This window comes from Talpa occidentalis, unplaced genomic scaffold (genome assembly GCF_014898055.3).
Source record: "Talpa occidentalis isolate TD23 unplaced genomic scaffold, MPIMG_talOcc4v2.1 talOcc4.4, whole genome shotgun sequence".
Taxonomy (NCBI): domain Eukaryota; kingdom Metazoa; phylum Chordata; class Mammalia; order Eulipotyphla; family Talpidae; genus Talpa; species Talpa occidentalis.
Genome location: NW_023604295.1, coordinates 133,226,713 through 133,247,077, shown reverse-complemented (window position 1 = coordinate 133,247,077; position 20,365 = coordinate 133,226,713). Strand labels below are relative to the sequence as shown.

Here is a 20,365-nt window from a genome sequence, read left to right as displayed (position 1 = left end):
AGTTAGATGAATGTTAGCTTATTTATCTGGTAATATTATGCAGCCACTAAAATTCATTTGTAAAAATATTAGTCTATGACATGGTCCAGATATAATGTTGATTATAAAATTAGACCATCTGTCTGAATACTACCACATAAACTGTACATAAAATTCTGGAAGGGAAACCTATGTACCAAAATCTTCACAACCTCTATGCCTGGATGAGAAGATCAGAGACTTTAGGTTTTATATTTACACTTTGCTATAATAAGAGAATTTATACTTAGAAATGTATTTCCATTCAGACTTTTAAAAATGTTTTGTTTTGTGTCTCTCAGACTTTGGGGATTCCTGCTTCTGTTTTGAATTGTTACATTCATCTGTTTCATTCCTAGGTGATTCTAGAGAATCTTCCCAGGAAATATACTAGGATGATAGAAACATACAACAAAAGAATTCAAAATAATTTTGTTTCCTATCTCCTAATGATTTCTAAGTTGGCCGACTTGAGAAAAGAATGCCAACTACCTCTCTCAGAAATTGGTAAGATTGTGAATGTACATAAATAGAATGTGAAGTCTATTAAGGAAAACAAATATAAATGTTTTGAGATAAACCTAAACTTTAGGAAATAATTACAAAACTATTATAAAAGAATATATAGGAAACTCACTTAATCCATCAGAAATCTGGTATAGAAATTTTATACTGGAAGCATCCTATGTTATTTGGAATTAGATGTCACCATTGATTTGATTTGGTATGAAATGCTCAAAATATTTCCATATTTTCTAGTGTTATGAACTATCAGAACATTTATTTTAGAATTTTTCTTCTCCTTTTGATTCCTTTTGTCATTTAGTAGATATGGCACTCTAGTTAAATTTTCAAATATGAATAAATTAGGAAATACAAGAAATGGAACATTAGCATATTTATTAAGGGTGATCAGTATGTTTTACTTTCTTGAATATAATCTATGACAACAAAGAAGTTACTGACAACAAAGAAGTTAAGGCATGCTCCATGTCTTTGAAGAAAGGACAAAATGAAAAAGAAAGTAACAAAAGTAAGGGAATATTCAGTAATCTATGCCAGATAAAGTAAAAACATTGGAAGCTGAAAATACACTCAATACAAAATGCCCCAAGATGGAAAGAGAGGAAGAAGAACTGAGGTTCATGGGAAGGTGACAGAATTCTGTTTTCCCTTACTTCCATAAGAAGCAAGAAGAAAATGTGGAGCAGTAATAGTGGTTTATGCATATTTCCTGGGGGGGATTATTGTATGCTAATATAGAAGGCTTATGAAGGATAAGGAGTAAATGCTCAATTTATTCAATCATGGAATTAGAAATTATTTAGCAATGGTTCAACTTCATGGAAAAGAAAAAGTTCCCAAGCAATTGCCTGCATTTGTAACTTGAAAGAATGAGTATAATTATCATTCATCTCTATCTTTCTTTGTATGATTTCTATGATAGGGAGGATAATGGTTCACCCAAAGATGGAATAAAGGTATAAGCAAATATATTTGTTTTAAATATTTTATATTTATGGGGATGCAGTTTTCAAATAATTTCTATTTATTTATTTTTTATTAGTATTTATTTATATAAGCACTGGGTATAGTCAGAAGCATGGGAGGGTGAGAGAATTCACCAGAGCCAGAGCAGGGAACAGAACAGGCAGACTGACAAAGTACACTGCTGAGGGGAGCAGCAAGCGTGGCAGGAGAGGTCTGCGTGCCATGTGGGACCCTCGCCAGTGGCTGGGGAACAAACCAGCGCTGCAAAGGCTGTAGGCAGCTTCGCAGCCCAGCGCTCAACCGCTGCACCACCAGGGGAGGCCCCTCAAATAATTTCTAATTTGATTTTCCAATGTATTTTTATTAGAATTTTCAGGTGAAGGATGTGAAGAGTCTGAACTGGTCTCTCATTTAATGCCTGGGACTGAAAGCAGAACTGCTGTTTCCCCTTTTGCATGTTTGTCCAACATAACTGACCAAGATTTATTTGATATTAATATAATAAGTGATGTAAGTGAATTTTGATATGAACCTTTTCTTTTGTCCTGTTTATTCACTTAAGAGAAATCATTTTCACATGATTATATTTGTCTCAGTGAAACAAAACCATGTTACTCTTAATCCATAATAGTATTAATTTCCACTGAAGTAGGAAAACAAATCTTTAAAAATATGTGAATAGTTTATAATAGACAAATTGAATTAGATAAAGAAAATAATGCTAGTTTCTCAATTAGCCTTCGTGAATGAATCATGTCTTTCTCTATGAATCATTGTATTGTAAGCCTTTGCAACTCAAAATGTGAACCATATATCAGCAACTCAATATCATCTGCTGGATATGCTTCATCTTGGGAGTCATCTCAAAATAATTTAGTTTAGAGTGCACAGTAATGTATCATAAGCTGTGCTATAAACCATTTGAGGACAGTTTGTATTTTTCCCCCTTTCTGCCCATCTAATGGTGGTGTATGGTAGAGTGAAAGGAGACAATCACATGATTAAGGATAGAATTAGACTTTTAGTGGTGAGGTTAATGTAGTATATACAGATGTTGATTTATAGTGATGCATATGTGTAGCTCATTTAATGTCATAATACAATATACTTAGAGAAAAATAAAACAAAGATGCTCAATAAATATATATTGAACACTTTAATTTCTAAACTAGTATATGAATCACTTCATTTACTGCCTCATGCTTGGCAGTAAGTGAGACTAACCCCTCACAGTTTATCTATGATATGTTGATGGGAAATAAATTCTAATGATTGTGATTATGTTATTGCCAAAATCAGATCATTGTATTCCTAAAGGCAGTTTAATAGAAAAAAAGATGTTTATGGAAATGGAAAGAGCAAGCACTATTACATTATGTATAGCTGTTGACATATGTCTGTAAACTCAAAAATAGTTTTTCAGAAAAAAATGCTTTTACAAAATTATAGTTTGAGGGTTATAAAAGTGACAATTCAGACAGTTGAGTTAATTAGAAATATTTCTGTGATTTCAAAAATAGTTTAAATGTGTTTGGTTTGATTTTTTTAACTGATTTTTTTTGGTGATTTATATTAAAGACAGAACTTTTTTTAGATTTATTTATGCATATAAGAACTGGGGTATAGGCCAGAGGTCCAGGGGGTGAAAGGGTTCGCCAGAGACAGAGTGGCAACAGAACAGGCAGATTGACTGAAATCCACTGCTGAGGGGAGCAGTGGGTGAGAGAGGAGAGGTCAGCTGCGTCATGTGGGTCAGCTTCCTGGCCGGGAATCTACTGGTGCTGCAGTGCCTGTGGATAGCTTCACAGTGCTGAGACTTAACCCTTTGCACCACCAGCGAGGCCCAAAGACAGACGAACTTAAATGTATTTTTTGAATATTTGACTATACTTCCCTAACATACTGGGTTATTTTTTTTGAGTAGCTAGATGTAGATGTAATACGGCATTATAATCAAATTTTACAATAGATTAGGGTGTATATCAATAGAAAAATGTTAACGATCTAAAATCTCTGCGTATCCTCAGGTTATGTTACGAACAATTAATGTGAATGTAAGAAACATTCCTTTGTTTCCCTTGAATAAATATGATAGTACTGGAAGAAAATATCCATTGAACGCATACTTATTGAACTTCTACAGATGTGGTTCCCTCTTTGAACTGACTGAGGGTAATTGGTATGGATTTTTCTGTTTTGATATATATTTTAATATATGTGTGTTTGTACAATGAATGTTTGTTATGATGTGGCATTATGATTTGTGAGAGTAATATTAAGAAGCAATAGTTTAAGATGAGTTACTAGGATATAATTTATTTGGAACTATTTTATATGCTTTTTAATTATTACTGAGATGTTCACATAACATGAAATTAACCATTTTAATGTAAACAATTCAGTGACATTTGCTGTACTCATAGTGTGCAGCCATCACCTCTAGCTACTAAATATTTTCATTAACCTAAAGGGAAAGTCTATACCCATTAAACAGTAACTCCTATTCCTTTCTTCTCCCATTCTCTAGCAGTGCCAATCTGTTCTCTGTTTCTTTTTTTTTTTCTTTATTTTTGCATTGAATAACTGGGGTAATAATAACGTGCAATAATGTGCTGCTATAAAAGAACATTAAAGTCAAATTTTTTGTCAAATGATTAGCCTTCTTACTAGTTTAGGACTAAATTGACAATTGTAAAATAGTGGCGTGAACACTCCTTTGTAATCTTCATATCTTGTTTATTTTGTCTCTGGTAAGGTCAGAAATACAGTGGTAATTAATTATTTTCTTAAATGTTATTTTGTTTCCCTCCCCCACCCCACGCAGTTTACATATGGGAGAGGCCTTCAACTCGGTCAAAGACTTTACAATTGTTCTTCAGTCCATCAGGTGTAGTAATTATTTCTTGTATTTGAAGCAACAGCACCTCATGCATAAATAGCAACGTTAATTTAGGCATTTATTCTTTTACAGGGTTTCCCTAGAAAAATTAGGTACAAAAGAAGACAACAATGTTGTGCTGGCATTTCAACAACTAATTGAAAAATTCAGGAAACAACCTTGGTGAAAAAAAAAAAATATTGACAAAGTTAAACAGTCCCGTGGTATTGTGCTCCTCAAAAACTGAGCTGGTCAAGAAATGCACCTCCCTTTTTGTGGGCCTCAACTATTATGTGTTTTTGCCTTGCCTATTTTTTGTTTTGACTATTTTGTGCCTTTCAGTGTGTAGAAAAAGGGAAAAGTTGATAAGGAACTTCTAAGGACATAGTTATATTGTTCTTTCTATTGTATTAGTTCTATTATTAGGCCCTCTTTTTCCTATAGCAACAGACCTCTCCACTTATTGCAGTAGCCTCTCCTGATCTAAGTTAAGATTTATTTTTGAATTGATTTTCATGCTGTGCCAAAGAAATAAAATGTATTAATTAGCTGAAGCATATATTTCACTATTTATTGAACAACTTGTAGATGTATGTCCTCGTGTGGAAAGTTTTATTTAAATATCTAAATTCTCAACAAGAATAGTAACATTTTAATTGTAAGAATTTTAGCTGGTATAATAACTTTTGTAAATGTCTCAATTGCAAGTTTTGATTTGGTGAATTTTTAAAAGATAGAAATTAAACCTAATTTAATATAATATTCCATTGCACATTGATAAGGATCATAGCAGTTGGTTGGATTCTTGAAAGTAATTTGAAAAATTTAATTATTCTTGAATATTTCATGTTGGGGTTAATCACAATAAAAGCAATAAAAATCTTGTATCATTCATTCAGTTCTGATTACCTTTTCATTTCTCCTGAGACCGTTAGAAGCAGATAAAAGTTCTGAATTGCAGATTATTGAAAATTATTTCCTGTGGTATAAAGAACTTCTATCAACTTCACTAGTTCTTCTAGATTTTTTGCATATGTGTTTTCATTTTCCTTGCCTGCCTTTACTAACCACTGCCTTCCTATGATCTCAGTTTTTGTGTTTCCACTTGTTTGTATTGGGAGCCTTCTGTTGTGAACTCAATGGACACTTTCTCTGCTTTAATTCTTGGTTAAATTTGGGCATCAATGTGGATTTGCTCCCAAATCAGACCTCAGTGAGTAATTTTCCTTTGCAGTACTTAATTAATTGAATCTTGAGACACATATAGGACCAAGCTTTACTGATGACACAAAGCATGTAATAACTTCCAAAAGACTTGATGTTGATGATAAGGAGTGAAGATATTAACAATGAGAAATTACTTTTCTCTCATTGCATGGGCAGGTGGTTAGTTAGGCACTGACACGCACACACAAACTAGCTAGAGATAAATTGCCTTTAATAGTGCAGTTGTTGAATGTGTGTATGGACACACACACACACATACACACACACCCACCCTATTTTTCTATACAAGTCACCTATATATCAAAGTCTGACAGGCATATATCTGACTGGATTTTGCTGTTTTGCATCTTTATTTCAGAGACAGCTTTAGATATCCACTTTAGTTTTATTGCATTTGTACAATTTAAAATACCTCTAGGAGGGATGGACTCAAGGTGTGCTTTCCTTGGTCTTTCAAAGCATGCTAAGAATACCTGTAGCTGTAAGCAGACTCTTTTAGAGGAAATCAGTGGTTCACATTTAAATAAAATACATTCCAAAAACATTTTTTGTTATTCTCTTATATACAATTTAATGAATTTCTGATTAAATAATAAATGAAAATCCAGTTATACATTTATTTATAGATTTTTTTCTTTGGCTTAGAACAATTTTAAAGATAAGAGAAAAATCATGATTCTATAGTTTTGCTCCAATGCAACTAAGAATGCAAATTTATCACAAAATCTATATTTTGACATGTCTATAAAGCACAGTCCCCTAACTCTTTGTTTTAGTTTAGTAGTCATCAGCATCCCCAGCACAGATGGCAAGCAGAGCTTTCTCATAATGTCCTGAAGCAAAATTCTGAAAAGAAAAAATACAATGTATTTGAAATAAAATGTCATAGTGTTTCTAAAAAAAGAAACAATTTCATCTGAACTACAGTTTGAAAGACCTATGTGTCATTAGCTTTTCCAAAATTATTTACTTTTTTCATCTAAAGATTTAATATGTCCTGAGAACTGTTCCCACTGGTATTTATTGAAAAATAATACTATGGTTATAGTCAATAGAATGGGTTTTATATAAAGCTGATTGGATCCTACTGTATATTTATAAGAATAATCTGCAGTAGAATTAAATTTTCTCCTCAACTTTAGAAAGAGGTGTCCTTATAACATTGCTGTAAATCAGCATATTACCTAGATGCAAGTTGACATTTGCCTCAAAAGATTTGTTTTTATAGTCAATGTAGCAATTCTACTTCAAGAAATATATTCTAATAATGATCAATTATTGATAAGCACACAGATTTATGCTAAAAAATGTATATCATAATATATGTAATAGTGAAAAGGTAAAGTATAATATCTAAATAGGTGGGGCAGTTTATGCACTTTTTATAATTTATACAACCATGATTTAATAAAAATATTCCTTTAAGTAGTAAACATATTAATTTTTAGATATATTTTAATGGACAGAAAGCAACTATAACAAATTTTATTACTGGTTATCTGTGCTAGAGAATTAGAGCAATTTTCTTTAATTTTCATGGTCTTCCATGGTTAAAAAGTTTTTCAAAATAAATATAGTAATAAATGGAATTATAAAATGTATTTGTTAACAATGAACTATCATATTAATGTTCTGTTACACAAAGTTATATAATTATAATTCACTGCTTTAATTCACATAGTAGTGTTCATTAATTATATGTAAATACTAGTGGCTGTGATTGAGGGCAGTATATCTATTAGACTACTCATTTAGAAAACAAGTTATGATACGCATTTTCCAATGAGCGGTGTTTATCATCACTAAAAATTTACAGCTTTGAAGACAGATATAAGGAGAGATTTATCAAATCTGAATGGGTAATATTCTTTCAATTCTTTCATGTGAAGCTACTTTGAGTATGCAGGAGTCTGTCAGATCTTCTGGTCTTTGTGTCCTCTTGATCCTTGGGTTGTTGAATTGCTTCTGGATCCCTCTTTCAATAAACTAGAAAGCATTCTTTCAGTAGTAACATCACATCATAACACTATATAAATTTGAGGTGTGTCAACATGTGTATATAATATATTAAGTTTACCACACTTTTATAAAATTGAAAATTTCAATGGAAAACAATGTGAACAAGTAATAGCACTTAGCTGTATGCAAAATACAAAGTAAGATGTACTCTCAGGTCTTTGTGTTTGATTTCATGCTCTGCTGTTGCCATCATGAAATTCTTTACAATTTTTTGAAAAAGGGTTCAGTATTTTAATTTTCCTCTGGGTCTTTAAAATTATATCAATGAACTTTTATAGTCTGATATTTCTTTACTCGGTTTTATCAAAAATCCAGAGTAAAGTTTAAAAGTATTAGAATGAAAAAAATTGTTTTTTTTTTTACTTCTGAATAATTGCGTCTTTGCCTTTCAAGTGCTAAAGGGAGAGGAATAGGTAGAATTTTATATCATTCTCCGTATTAAACTCTCCAATTTATCTCTTTTGTGATTTGACTAGCTGGCCCACCTTGTCTGATGCTAAGAAAGGGCTGCTGAACTGATTTGAGAAATCTCTTCCCAATAGTACCCATAAAATGCATCTCTCCTTACTCTGATGATAATTCAGAATTTAACTCATGAGGCACAATTCTACAGCCAGGGGATGAATATTTTCTATAATTACCTCAAAAATTTTTACTTAAAGCGTGTCAAAGAAGAATGAGTTCTATCATTGATGAAGGGATTTCCTCCATTGGAACTTGCTGATGCACTAAAGGCTGACTGTTGTACTAACTTAAAAGATATCTGTTAGGATTTTGTGTCTTCAGAAATTCAGAGTACATAAACTAATGGAATTTTATGTATTTTATAACTAAACCTCAAGCTAGGCAACTCAATGTAAATGTTTTCAGAAACTGAGTTAAATCGAGGGAGTCTTTTGACAAATTTAAATTCTATTTTAAGGTTTATACTTCTTTTGTTAAATTTATTCCTATGTCTTTTATTTATTCTGATGCTATTATAAATTGAATTATTAATTTAAAAAGATATATGTTAGATAATAAAAATTTTAAGAGTCTGATATGAAATTATTTAAAGTTTTTGTTTCAGAATCAAAAAGGATAAAATGTGGGTCAAAATAAATCACTTATAGGAGACTTACCTTGATATCATGAAATAGGGATTTTCCATATCTCTCTTGTATCGCTTTCTTATATTCATCAGATCTATTTCACTTCTGGCAATCAGTATCCTGATTACTGTTTTATTATGAAAACCAAAGTCCTGAAAATTACAAAATACAGGAAAAATGAGAAAACCACATATACTTTAAAGTGAGTCTGCCTAAAATAGACGTATTCTGTAACAATTTGCTCCTGTATCCCTCAAACACCAGCATCCCAGAATGCCCAAATTGGATTCTGAGAGTCACTTCTGTACCTACTTTCTTTACTAGGTACACAACGAAGCATTCTCTTTACTGTATCACTTAAATGCCTATATTCAGTCTCATAGACTTGATGTTGACCTTAAACTTGCAGCAATTCTGCCACCTTTTCTAGCCTTGTCAACTTTCACACCATCTCCTTTGCACTGTGTTATAAAGTGGAAATCTGATCATACCCTCTTGCCAGGTGGAGTCTTCCTCGGAGGGTGGGGAGTGGTAATTCCAATCTTTGTTAGATGAACATTGAAATCACTGAGTAAAACGGTGATTGCATTTTTGTTTTATATTTTTATTCTTCAAAAACTGTAAAAATAAGCCTTCCCCATACATGAAATATTCTTGGATTTCAAGCTCAAATATGAAATTTACAAAAATCAATTGCTGTGTACAAGCTTCAGAAGGAATATGCTTTACAATTTCAAATTATCTTTTCACATGGGGTATTGGTGACATCTGGTGGCCAGTAAGCATAAACCTAATCTTTGTTAATCAGTGTTTTACATATAGACTTATTAACTTTTCATAATTTGAAGGGATTAAAATGAATGTCTAAGTTTCCATATTTAAGTTATATATGCTTTTCCTGGACTATATTGGAGATCAAAATGGTATTTTCTATGATTTGGGGAGGTAAAACAGCTTTTGGCCAATCTTTCCATTTGAGGTCCTCATATATAAAAAATTGGACTGATTATATTATCCTCCCCTTTACCTTCTAACCATTTGTGAGTCTCATATATCTTCCTTTTTGCATTGCCATATACGCATAGTCAACAAGGTGTAGCTTTGAATAATTATATATATTTTAAACAAAATTGACTTTTTCTACTTGGAAATAGGATAAAGATTAACAGAAGACTGTGAGCATGATATTTTGTCTGTGTTCTGACAATGTTTAAGTTCTTATACATAAATAAAAAAATACTCTTTATGAAAGATACATAATACATTTTAGACAACTAGCATGTTATCTCAGTATGCTGGTTTCTCTGAAGAAGCTGGTCTGTAAAAACTACTTTAAGGATAAAACATTATTAAAATTAGTGAGCTATTGAAATTTCTATAATATTTTCTTTGGTTTTTTAAGGTTATGACACATGTAAAAGGTTATAACATATATCATCATTATCAGATCTTTCCATTTTTAATTATATTTCATGCACATTGTAGATAAGGTGTACATTGTTCATGCATTTAAGTATTTGTTTCTTTAAAATAAATGTACCAAAGGATGTGTGATTGACTATCCCACTGAACTATGAAAAATATTCTCATCTAATAACAAAAATAACTTTAGAGTTTATTGTTTTCTAGCTATCTCTTTTAAAGTATTTTTTAAAATAACACTTTTGTTTAAAAATAGCCATTGCTATTATTTTGTGTTTTTAAACTTCAGGAATGTAGCAATTTCAGGCTGAGAGCTTGTTGTTTTGACATTCTTTGCTTGACACCATATGTTATATATCTGCCTAATAAGTGTGAGATAGACAGGAGTCTGACAATATACAAAAACATTTGGATTTACCAAAGTTTCTTCAGATGTTAACAGATTCTAAAGCAGATATAAGTCCCAAGGAATCATACTTCAATTTGATTAAAAAAAACAGTGTTGTCTTTATTTTATAGCTCTAATTTTTAGTGTATAACACATTTTTCTTTGAAAACTTCATATTTCTTTGAAATGACTATGTTTGCATATAAGTTCGAATATAGAAATCAATATTTAAATAATGGAAGCAAAATTAGTCCTTTAAGAAATTAGATTTGATTTCTGGAGACATTTAACAAATATATGAGTCATACTTACATGTATTGCACTATGTAGTCTATAAGCAAAGAAACCTGGTTTATCTCGAACACAGAGAACTAGGAAAAAAATCAGAATAAAGAAAGTTGAAAGTAACAATATATCATTCAGAATTTGGAGAAGAATGAGAAATTTTTTTTTTTTCGGTTTCAATTCTGGAAGAGTGATTCTTTGTGAGTTCTATATGGAGTGCTTCATTGTAGATTACATTAAAACCTCAACAATTAGGATAATTGGTAAAACCATAGCCTATAGAAAAACATAAAGCTACAATATAATGATTCATTCATATATGCGTTCAGTCTATTGCTACCAGTTGGAATACTCTTAGCAGCTACTGAAGAAAAATGTGTCCTCTTTATCTGAACATTAAATAGAGGTTCAAAGAGATCCAGCTTACGATCATCAGTAAAGATTTTGTTAATACAGGATCCAATGTAACATATTCCTGTACAATTTTTTAATCTTTCCAAATGCTATTTTAAGTCCCGTGTAGACTTGTGACTAGAATTGAGGTCTCTTAAGGAGAAACTGTGTAGACCACAACTGTTTTGGAGCATCTTAGAAGTCTAATTAAAACTATGACATAGAATAGCCTAGAGTCTAGTAAACCACTGTCTTTGGTGAAAGTCAGTTGATGATTCTAGACATTCAACCGTGATTATATGAATAAGTAAATAACAAATGAATAATAAATGCAAAATTATAATTTCAAGTCAAAACAAAATCATCATAATAGCATTTTCTCTATAGTTCACATGATTATTTCAGATTGTGAGACTATGCCTTCACTTTAAATCTTTATTATAATATTCTGAACTTCACAAGCACTTATCAGTTCCTCCAGGAAGCAGTAGAAAGTCCCTTAAAAACAGGGGCTTTGTTGTTGGTTTTACTGTTCCATCTGTAGCACCTAAATCAATGACCAGAATAGGATATGTCAATACATGTTTGTTCATTGAGTGAATGAACCAGAAAAAATATTTCCTGATAATATTTTTTGGTAATTTTTATTTCATTATTTTTAAAGGATTATATTCTTTTTTCCTCCTGGTATTTCTGACGTCCATTATTTTCTTCTGTCATGTACATTGCTTTGTTTGTAAGAGCAGTGTATAGTGAAAAGAGAGCTATCTCGAGGTTCACATAATATGGAGCCTAGTGTAAACTTGTTACTAAATAACTGATAGACTTTGGAATCTTGTGTGTAAAACAAAGGGTTTTGATTAACATGATTATTAAACTATATTGAGAATTTGCCAAAATACAGGTAGCTTTTTTCTCAGAAAAATATACAGATATTCAATTATATTAGTATTTTAGGGATTTCACGGAACCCTATATCAAAAATCTTTTATGAGATAAACTGTAATGGTAGATATGTCTATACCATTTGAGGAGTGGAAAATCATAATATTCCTTTGTCCAACAAGTATTTTTCTTTTTTAAAAAGATTTATTTATTTATTTATACAAGTGCTGGGTACAGTCAGAAGTGCAGGAGGGTGAGAGAATTCACCAAAGCCAGAGCGGGGAACAGAACAGGCAGACTGACGAAATACAGTGCTGAGGGGAGCAGCAGGTGCAGCAGGAGAGGTCTGTCCTGCCATGTGGGACTTTTGCTGGCAGCCGGGAATCGAACCAGTGCTGCAGAGGCTGTGGGCAGCTTCACAGCGCGGCGCTCAAGCGCTGCGCCACCAGGGGAGGCCCAGTCCAACAAGTTTTTCAATGATTGCTTGACATGTTTCTACTAGGGGAATATTCCACAATGACTCTTCATTTGTAGTCCCTGAAATACTTGTTTAACGATACCTTTCCCTAATTTGGAAGAAGCAGGACATGTGCTTCTCTCACAATAGCCTGCAGAGACACTGTTAAACACAGTTTGGTAATTCTCTTTTATGTTAACATTTACCTTTGAAGACAAATTTATTAGTGGTGATGACAAAAGTACTTCTCCTCCTGGAGGAAAGGAAGCCACATTATAGCACTTATTGCTCTTGAACAAGGGAATGGAAGCCATAGATATAAAATGAATTTAATAGGATGAGATCCCAATTACCTGAGAAAAAATATCAGAGAAGTCGATATATCCTAGTATAAATGCTGAATCAACCATGGGGACAGCGTATTAATTCATTAAAGTTTCAAGTTACCAATTTGGTGAATTGTTTCTGTAGTTGATGTACTTTCCTCTAGAATTAGCATTGCTTCTAAATAATTAAATTCAGGGTAAAGTGACTCGATCAAGAACTTATTCATCTTTAATTCAATTAGAGTCAGTCAACATTTACTGCAGAATAAAAGGTGTGCTATACAACAAGTAAATTATTACTTACCAATTGCAACTAGAAGCTCTTGAAAGTATCCATCATAACATTCATTTATGGCATCTACAATGTCTTGACCAGAAATACTTTGAAATTCCTGGAAAACTTTGGCAAAGTGACATAAGTGAATGAAGATTTTGTAAATATTTTAAAGTGAAAAGACAAGTATTGTTTAGATTACATAGTGAAGGTAAGTAAAGCTTAAGAGTGGAGGTTGGGTTGTGGCAGGCCATCCTCTTAAAACTTTAACAAACTGTTGTGCATTTTATATATGTGAATCAAACAAAAAAAATTTCATTTTTTAAATATAAATGTATAACAGTTTAGGAAAGTCAGATAAAATGGAAACTAACATGAAACCAAAGAGCAGCATGGCATAAACTGTGATGGCTATAATAGTGACCTTGGCTATAACAGTAGGGTGAAACTATATTCCTTCACGACAACATGTAATAGACTTCATTGACAATAGCTAAGATACTTAAATTCTCCATCAATAACAAGGACAGCTTTTTTAAAAAGGTCCATTTAAAGGTTATATAATTCAGTTACTGAAAAAATAAAGCTGTAAAGAAACTTTGTTTCTGAGTAATGCCATTAGTTGAGGTATGTCTGTATAAATATAATTCAAAGTAAGTACCTTTATGATAATTGACTTTCTTCTATTTCTAGGCAACATTTCTCCCCTTCCCACCCCACCTCCCAGGTAAATTCTTGCTTTTTATTATGTTATCATCTCAGAAGACCCAATGAGTAATTACCCAGCCACAGCTGTTGGTAGCTCTTGTTACATAGGATCATCTGCAGCATGGTCTTGTGTTCCCCTGTCTTTTGCTGACAGGCTTCCCATAGGACCTGAAACATCACACAGGCAGGAAGTTGCATCAAAACCACCCCAGACAAGCTTCACAAAGGTAATTCAGAGTTAATGAGAAAGCTGGTTCTAGTTACCATTGCATCCTGAGCCGCCATAGCAGGATCTGTGTATCCTTCCTCTCGGGTTCCCTGGAAAACAGACACAGGTCACCTTTTAATGTTTCCAACTAATGACCTGTTTAGGATTATTGGGTCAAAAATCTCCAAATCACTCACATCCTTTTACCCTACTATAACTTATCATCTGTTACCGTATAACATTCTAAATAATTTCCTATTTATTAGATTTATCTTTAATTGTCCATTACTCTCTACCTTCCCCAAATGTAAGCTGCTTTATTTATTTATTTATGCATACAAGAACTGGGGTACAGGCCAGAGGTGCGGGGGCGGGGTGTGAGAGGATTCATCAGAGACAGAGTGGGACACAGAACAGGCAGACTGAAATACACTGCTGAGGGGAGCAGCAGGAGAGGCTGGAGAGGTCTGCTGTGCCATGTGGGTAGCTCCCTGGTAGGCCGGGTATCGAACTCGTGCTGCAAAGGCTGTGGATAGCTTCACAGTGCTGTGCTTAACCCCTTGCGCCACCAGGGAGGCCCCACCAAATGTAAGCTTCTTAAAGACTGGTTCTTTTGTTCATTCACAGCTCCCTCTTGTCTAGAATCATGTGTGACACAATGTCGACATCCAGTATATACTCACTGAATCTATAAATGAATGCAGGAAAGTTAAAGAAATAACTTCAAGATAGCAAAAATTCAAAGATCAGTTGATAAATATGAGATTTTTTTTTGATCATTGAAATTTACTTAGTGATCTCAATCAAATTATGTAGGTAAGTAAACAACTATGTTTTCAAGATTTGTGAGAAATATTTAAAAATTTCCTGAAGTTCTGCATATCTGAAATCTTTTTTTTTAAGTTAAGGTTTGGGGACATTTAACTTAAAATAGTGCCAATCTGTTTATTTTCCTTTACAGTAATTGCCCAAAGTACTTAATGCAGTCTAGTGAATTAAAAAAAAAAAGTAAGTAATTTGTGATTTAGCTTTTCAACCAATGCAGACTCAAACTAACTTTGTCATATAAAGAGTCTAAAATCACAGCATGGTATGAGTAATTGATATAGATGAGTGTGGGCTGGGACAAGAGCGTGGGTTGGGCAAAATAAAGATGTGAAAGGAAGAAATTAAGAAATTAAATTTTAGTTAATAGTTAGAGCAGATATGTTGACTATAGATGATTACTGAAAACTGATGGCAATTACATCCCAGCAGTCTGACTTTACAAGTTGAGAAACTGTCATGTGGAGAATCCTGAAAGGAAGATAATGAATGAGCATCCTTTTGAGTAGGATTCATTCTTTCTCTTTGTGAAAACATTTATCATTTCCAGTGTGATTTGCACATATTGATTAATTAATCTCTAAGTGACTAATTTTTCATTAGTTGACAGATAATTAGAGCTCCTATAAATCTAGTTTAATAAAGCATTCAGGAAGTGTTGTGAGCCATTTCAATGATTGGCATTAGTTTTCAAGAAGAACATGTTCTGGCTGAGTTGTTTCCTTATTGGATAGACCTTTTGAAAAATACATTGTAGATTAAGTAAAAGAGCATCTCTTCTGGAAAATATGACAATGATTTTCAACACTTTCCATTTCATGAATACCTTGAGGTTTCTATGCTCCAATTTCATCAATATTTACTAATTCATATAAAGAAATGTGTCTGAATTTTCGTATGTTAAAAATATGAAAGTCATGATCAGTATTTACTGTGACATTGACGATACAGAGGGAGCTAAAGAAATAATTTTAACAATATAATAAATTGAGAATATTTGTACTGAGAAATACTTGATAAAAGAATGAGTTCACATCCATTTATTGCAGGTAAATCTTTCTAATATAAATCTCAAAAAGAATAAATGAGAAATCATTAATTTATTAATAAATGAGACATACAACTAAATTATCATGGAACCAAGTGGAAAAGATATAAAGCTATGTATCTTCCTATTTCACACAGAATATCTGTCTATGGCTGGATGGAATAATGGGTGAATGGACAAACAGACAATTCCACCAGAGGTTGGGAGATACTTGGTTATACTGCAATGCTCTGCAGTTAACTAATCTGAACTCATTAACTTTAAACCTTACAAACTATTATGAAGGAATTCCATTTCCACTTTGTAAGTTATTTAGTGGACAGTGGTTAGGAGAAGTGACAGACTTTTTGCTTCCTTATTGCATTTTATTTCTTTTTCCAGTCAACTAAATTTACTGATCTAAACCATAAATCAGGAGTTCTAAATGAAGAGTCATTAATGTAGAAATCAGGAGTCAATGGGAATTCTTCAAGTTCTTAAAAGTCTAAAAGAAATTCTATATTTTACTAAGCAGTAAGGATTATTATGGGACTTCTGATCTTAAAAAGACCATTATGTTTATTTATTTCCTTTGAAATACATCACCTCAGCATATACTTAAGGTACATCTGATTGATTTGATCCATACAACTCAAAATGAAGAATAGAATTATCAAAAGTAACAAGATGATAAGATAGGGAAACTTGCTTTCAAATTTTATATTTGATAAATCATATTCTTTTAATTTAAGTCAAAAAGTGACTCTTATTACTAGTTTCTATTTGCTGTGGTAAATATATTACATAGATAATTTTATTTTTTTCTTCCTTACAGGGAGATATTAAGAGACCAATTTCATGATCTTTTCACATCCTGCTCAAAAATTTTCCTATGACTTGCTACTGTTTGCAGGAAACACTTCAATCTAGCATCTTGGCCATGTCTCTAATCGGAAAAATCTTCCTAATTAGTAGGAGTTCCTTGAGCCAACCCACAGGCTCTTTACATTATTGAGTGCCTTTGCTAAATCAGATTAGATGATAGGCACATTCAAGAATATGTAGAAGACAAAAGGTAATTTTATCAAAATATATCACTATTATCATAATACTAACATGTGATATGCTTTTAAGAAATACTGATTGAATAGAAATAATTACACACTGTCTAGTCAGGACAGGAAAATAAAATGAGAAGTTCTAGGTTTTTTTTCCTAATTGTTTATTGCTAATATATACAAATACAGTTCATAGTACTGACATGACACTCAGCACCTGTTCAAATTTCACTTAATAATTCTAATGTTTTGTGGTTTAATAATTATTTTATTTTTCTTCAATAAACCACCTGTGGCCACATCTCACCTACCCCTTTCTCTCCTTTTTCCCTCCTTTCCCCTATTCCCTCTGGTAACCATTATCTTTTAGTTCTTAATTGGAAGTATTGTTCCTTTTTGTAATGTGTAGTACCACAGAATTTTTACAGACAGCACTGAGGCAAGTGCTGGTATCTGAAGCACTTGGGTATCTAAAGGATTTAATTCAAATTTTGAATATCTACTTATTAGTTTATTTTAAAATTTATTTTAAAAATTTATTTAAATTTTTATTTATTTATTTATTTATTTATACAAGTACCGGGTACAGTCAGAAGCACGGGAGCATGAGAAAATTCAGCAGAGTCAAAGCAGGGAACAGAACAGGCAGACTGATGAAGTACACTGCTGAGGGGAGCAGCGGGCACAGCAGGAGAGGTCTGTCGCACCATGTGGGACCCTCACCCAGCGGCTGGCGATCGAACCGGCATTGCAGAGGCTGAGGGCAGCTTCGCAACCCAGCACTCAACTGCTGCGCCACCGGGGAGGCCCTACTTATTAGTTCTTTAGACAAATAGAGAGCTTAGAAACCAACACTTTTTGATTCTCTGTTCTTCATTTCTAAAGTGTTTATAATAATGTTTATATGTAATATTTTATGTTTATTAAATGAGAAATAGACTTCCTTCATCACACAATAAGCTAAGAACACAGTAGAACCTCAGAGAAGTTAATATGCCCCAGCCAGCTTAGTAGTTCTAAAAATGGAATTAGAATTGCAATTTCTAATTGTAATAGTAAATTGTAACTATAATATTTTTAATCTTTTACCTCCCTGAGACTTTATAATTATTTATACACATGTAATTATAATAATTCTCATATGGTAGATATTTTTGAGAATCATATTTGTCTCAACCCAATCCAAATTTCTATTATAGTGCCATGAATTTATCTGGTATTCAATAAACATTCTTACATAGGATTTACTGCTAGAAAGCATCATACAGAATATAGTTTTCTATTTTTTGAATTAAATGTATGTATTTTAATGTTGCAAAAGTGTATGAATTTTGGAATTTCATACCTGGACCAAGTTCATGAGAGTATCTCTGAAGTGCCCTGAGGTGTCTGAGTAAATAGCCTCTTGAATGTTGCTGTTGTATTCTGGGTAAGAAAACATCCATGTCAAATGTATGATTTATTTCAGAAGCATATATCAATGTGCTTGGAATACATTAATGCTATTTCCCCAGTTGTCAGTGAAAGCACAAGAAATATAATCAATCTGTTGATATTTCTTTGCCTTTTTTTTTTTTTCTATATTCTACTCAGAGTAAGCCAATAAACAGTCCACCGGAGAAATATGACACCTAACAGTAACATAGGCACAGGTCTGTTTTCTTAAAAATATATATATATTATCTTTATTCCAAAATTGGAAAACAACATTGAGATCATTTCACATTCTCTAATTCTCAAAATTCAGAATTATGCACTCTAATTGCATAGACTGCTGCCCAGCCCAGTGCTTTTCCCAAAGGCTTTGCCTCATTTTAATATTTATGTGAAGATTCTTCATTCCTCTGGGAAAATCTTGATTTTGTTCAAATGCAATAGAGCTTACTGTCTGGAACTTTTTTTTTTGACATGATATGTCACATGATACATGGTACAATGGAACTTAAGAAAATAAACACTTTTGAAAATGAAAAGTTAACCTTCCTACTTTTAAAATGTATAAAAATCTGATTTTGTGGTAAAGTACAGTGATATGAAATTATGTAAAGTGAAGGAGTTCTCCATATGAAGAATTGGCTGAGCTAGCAGTACATTTAGCTTTATTTTGTCTATGTGTTTATTTTTCCAAGGTAACCTTTAAAATGTCCTCTGAGCCACTGTACTGGGCATTTGATTTTTAATGAAAACACTGATCTTATAGCGTCTCATAGTAAACTTGTAATTATAATCCTGGAAAATTTGTTTAACTTGATTGTCTCGGGAATTGTTTCATTTTTAATAGCTTAGTCATCAATTTTACTTAATGACTTGATAGTCTTGAGTGAGTCATATTTCAACCAGAAATATCTTAGAAAATTCTTTGTATTATTTGGAAAATATGAAGCTTATATAGGTATAAAATACATGTACACATGTGTATTTCCTTACGCAAACAGAAGGCTTCTTGCATTTGGAAAATTTCTCCACTTGTTCTTGAAGCTAATATATCAATGAGGCAGTTCTCGTCAGTGCCTGCTCCCTAGAAACATGAGAGAAATGCAAAGTATTTCTAATATTTTACTAATACAAAATATTAGTACTGGGAATAACAGCACACCTACTGTACAATAAAGGGAGACAACATTTCCAGTGTCTAAGAGGTGGCAGAGGAGAAAGAAGTGTATTTGGGATGATAGGTCCAGTTCTGGTTGAGCCATTACTGGCGGTTTTACCCTAATGAAATAATGTGATATGAAACTTTGTTCCCTTACTAAACAGTATGGGCATTTCCAATAATATGGAAAAACATATTTAAATAATGCTCATGACATGGATTATTTCCATTTTGCTGGAGGAATATCAGTTCTTTGGCAAGTTGAAATCAGAATATGTGTCTCCTAATTTCCCATGGATGTTTAAAGATCTCTCTATGCCTTTTCCTAGATGTGGAATTCTGTATCATTTGCCTAAACATTTAGATTAGGCACTTCTTATGATCATATATAATAGTGATTTAATAGATAACACATCAGGAAAGTTTCAGGATCCTCACCATTCTCTGAGAGATTGGTAAAATATGAGTTTCATCTAAACAGCAGCATATGACATAATTCTTACAGTTTTAGTCACATAAGTTTGACATCGATAGCATATTTTAATAAAGCTATTAAGTGGAAATGCACATGAATTTTATATAGTGCCTCTTCAGATCAGCAAACATGACCAAATATCCCCTTATTTCCCCAACCCTGCCTCTTTGCTTTCACACACTGTTTACAGATTGCGGTAATCTGCTCGCTGGCAGGCATCACTTTGGAATAATTTCAACAGTTCTGCAGGTGTTTAATATCAGCATTTGGAAAGAAGTAAAAGGTGCTTTGTTCCCTGTCCCTAACCAACAAAATCT

At 32.6% G+C, this 20,365-nt stretch overlaps 2 protein-coding genes across 2 annotated transcripts in view; one reads left to right on the top strand and one right to left on the bottom strand.

The window, feature by feature from the left end:
- The window catches only part of LOC119258252 (probable ATP-dependent RNA helicase DDX60), a 36,162-nt gene extending 31,561 nt beyond the window's left edge, over positions 1-4,601 (top strand). Inside the window, exons 22-26 of the mRNA XM_054701127.1 lie at positions 378-525; positions 1,877-2,019; positions 3,537-3,688; positions 4,334-4,396; positions 4,481-4,601. Coding sequence (XP_054557102.1) covers positions 378-525; positions 1,877-2,019; positions 3,537-3,688; positions 4,334-4,396; positions 4,481-4,574 — 600 coding nt within the window. The 3' untranslated portion in view covers positions 4,575-4,601. The remainder of the gene's footprint in view (positions 1-377; positions 526-1,876; positions 2,020-3,536; positions 3,689-4,333; positions 4,397-4,480) is intronic.
- Positions 4,602-6,391: 1,790 nt separating this feature from the next.
- The window catches only part of LOC119258251 (annexin A10-like), a 37,191-nt gene continuing 23,217 nt past the window's right edge, over positions 6,392-20,365 (bottom strand). The window contains exons 4-12 of the mRNA XM_037526690.2: positions 19,408-19,498; positions 18,326-18,405; positions 14,127-14,180; positions 13,937-14,030; positions 13,185-13,280; positions 10,847-10,905; positions 8,755-8,876; positions 7,692-7,695; positions 6,392-6,460 (exon numbers count right to left, since the gene is read on the bottom strand). Coding sequence (XP_037382587.1) covers positions 6,392-6,460; positions 7,692-7,695; positions 8,755-8,876; positions 10,847-10,905; positions 13,185-13,280; positions 13,937-14,030; positions 14,127-14,180; positions 18,326-18,405; positions 19,408-19,498 — 669 coding nt within the window. The remainder of the gene's footprint in view (positions 6,461-7,691; positions 7,696-8,754; positions 8,877-10,846; positions 10,906-13,184; positions 13,281-13,936; positions 14,031-14,126; positions 14,181-18,325; positions 18,406-19,407; positions 19,499-20,365) is intronic.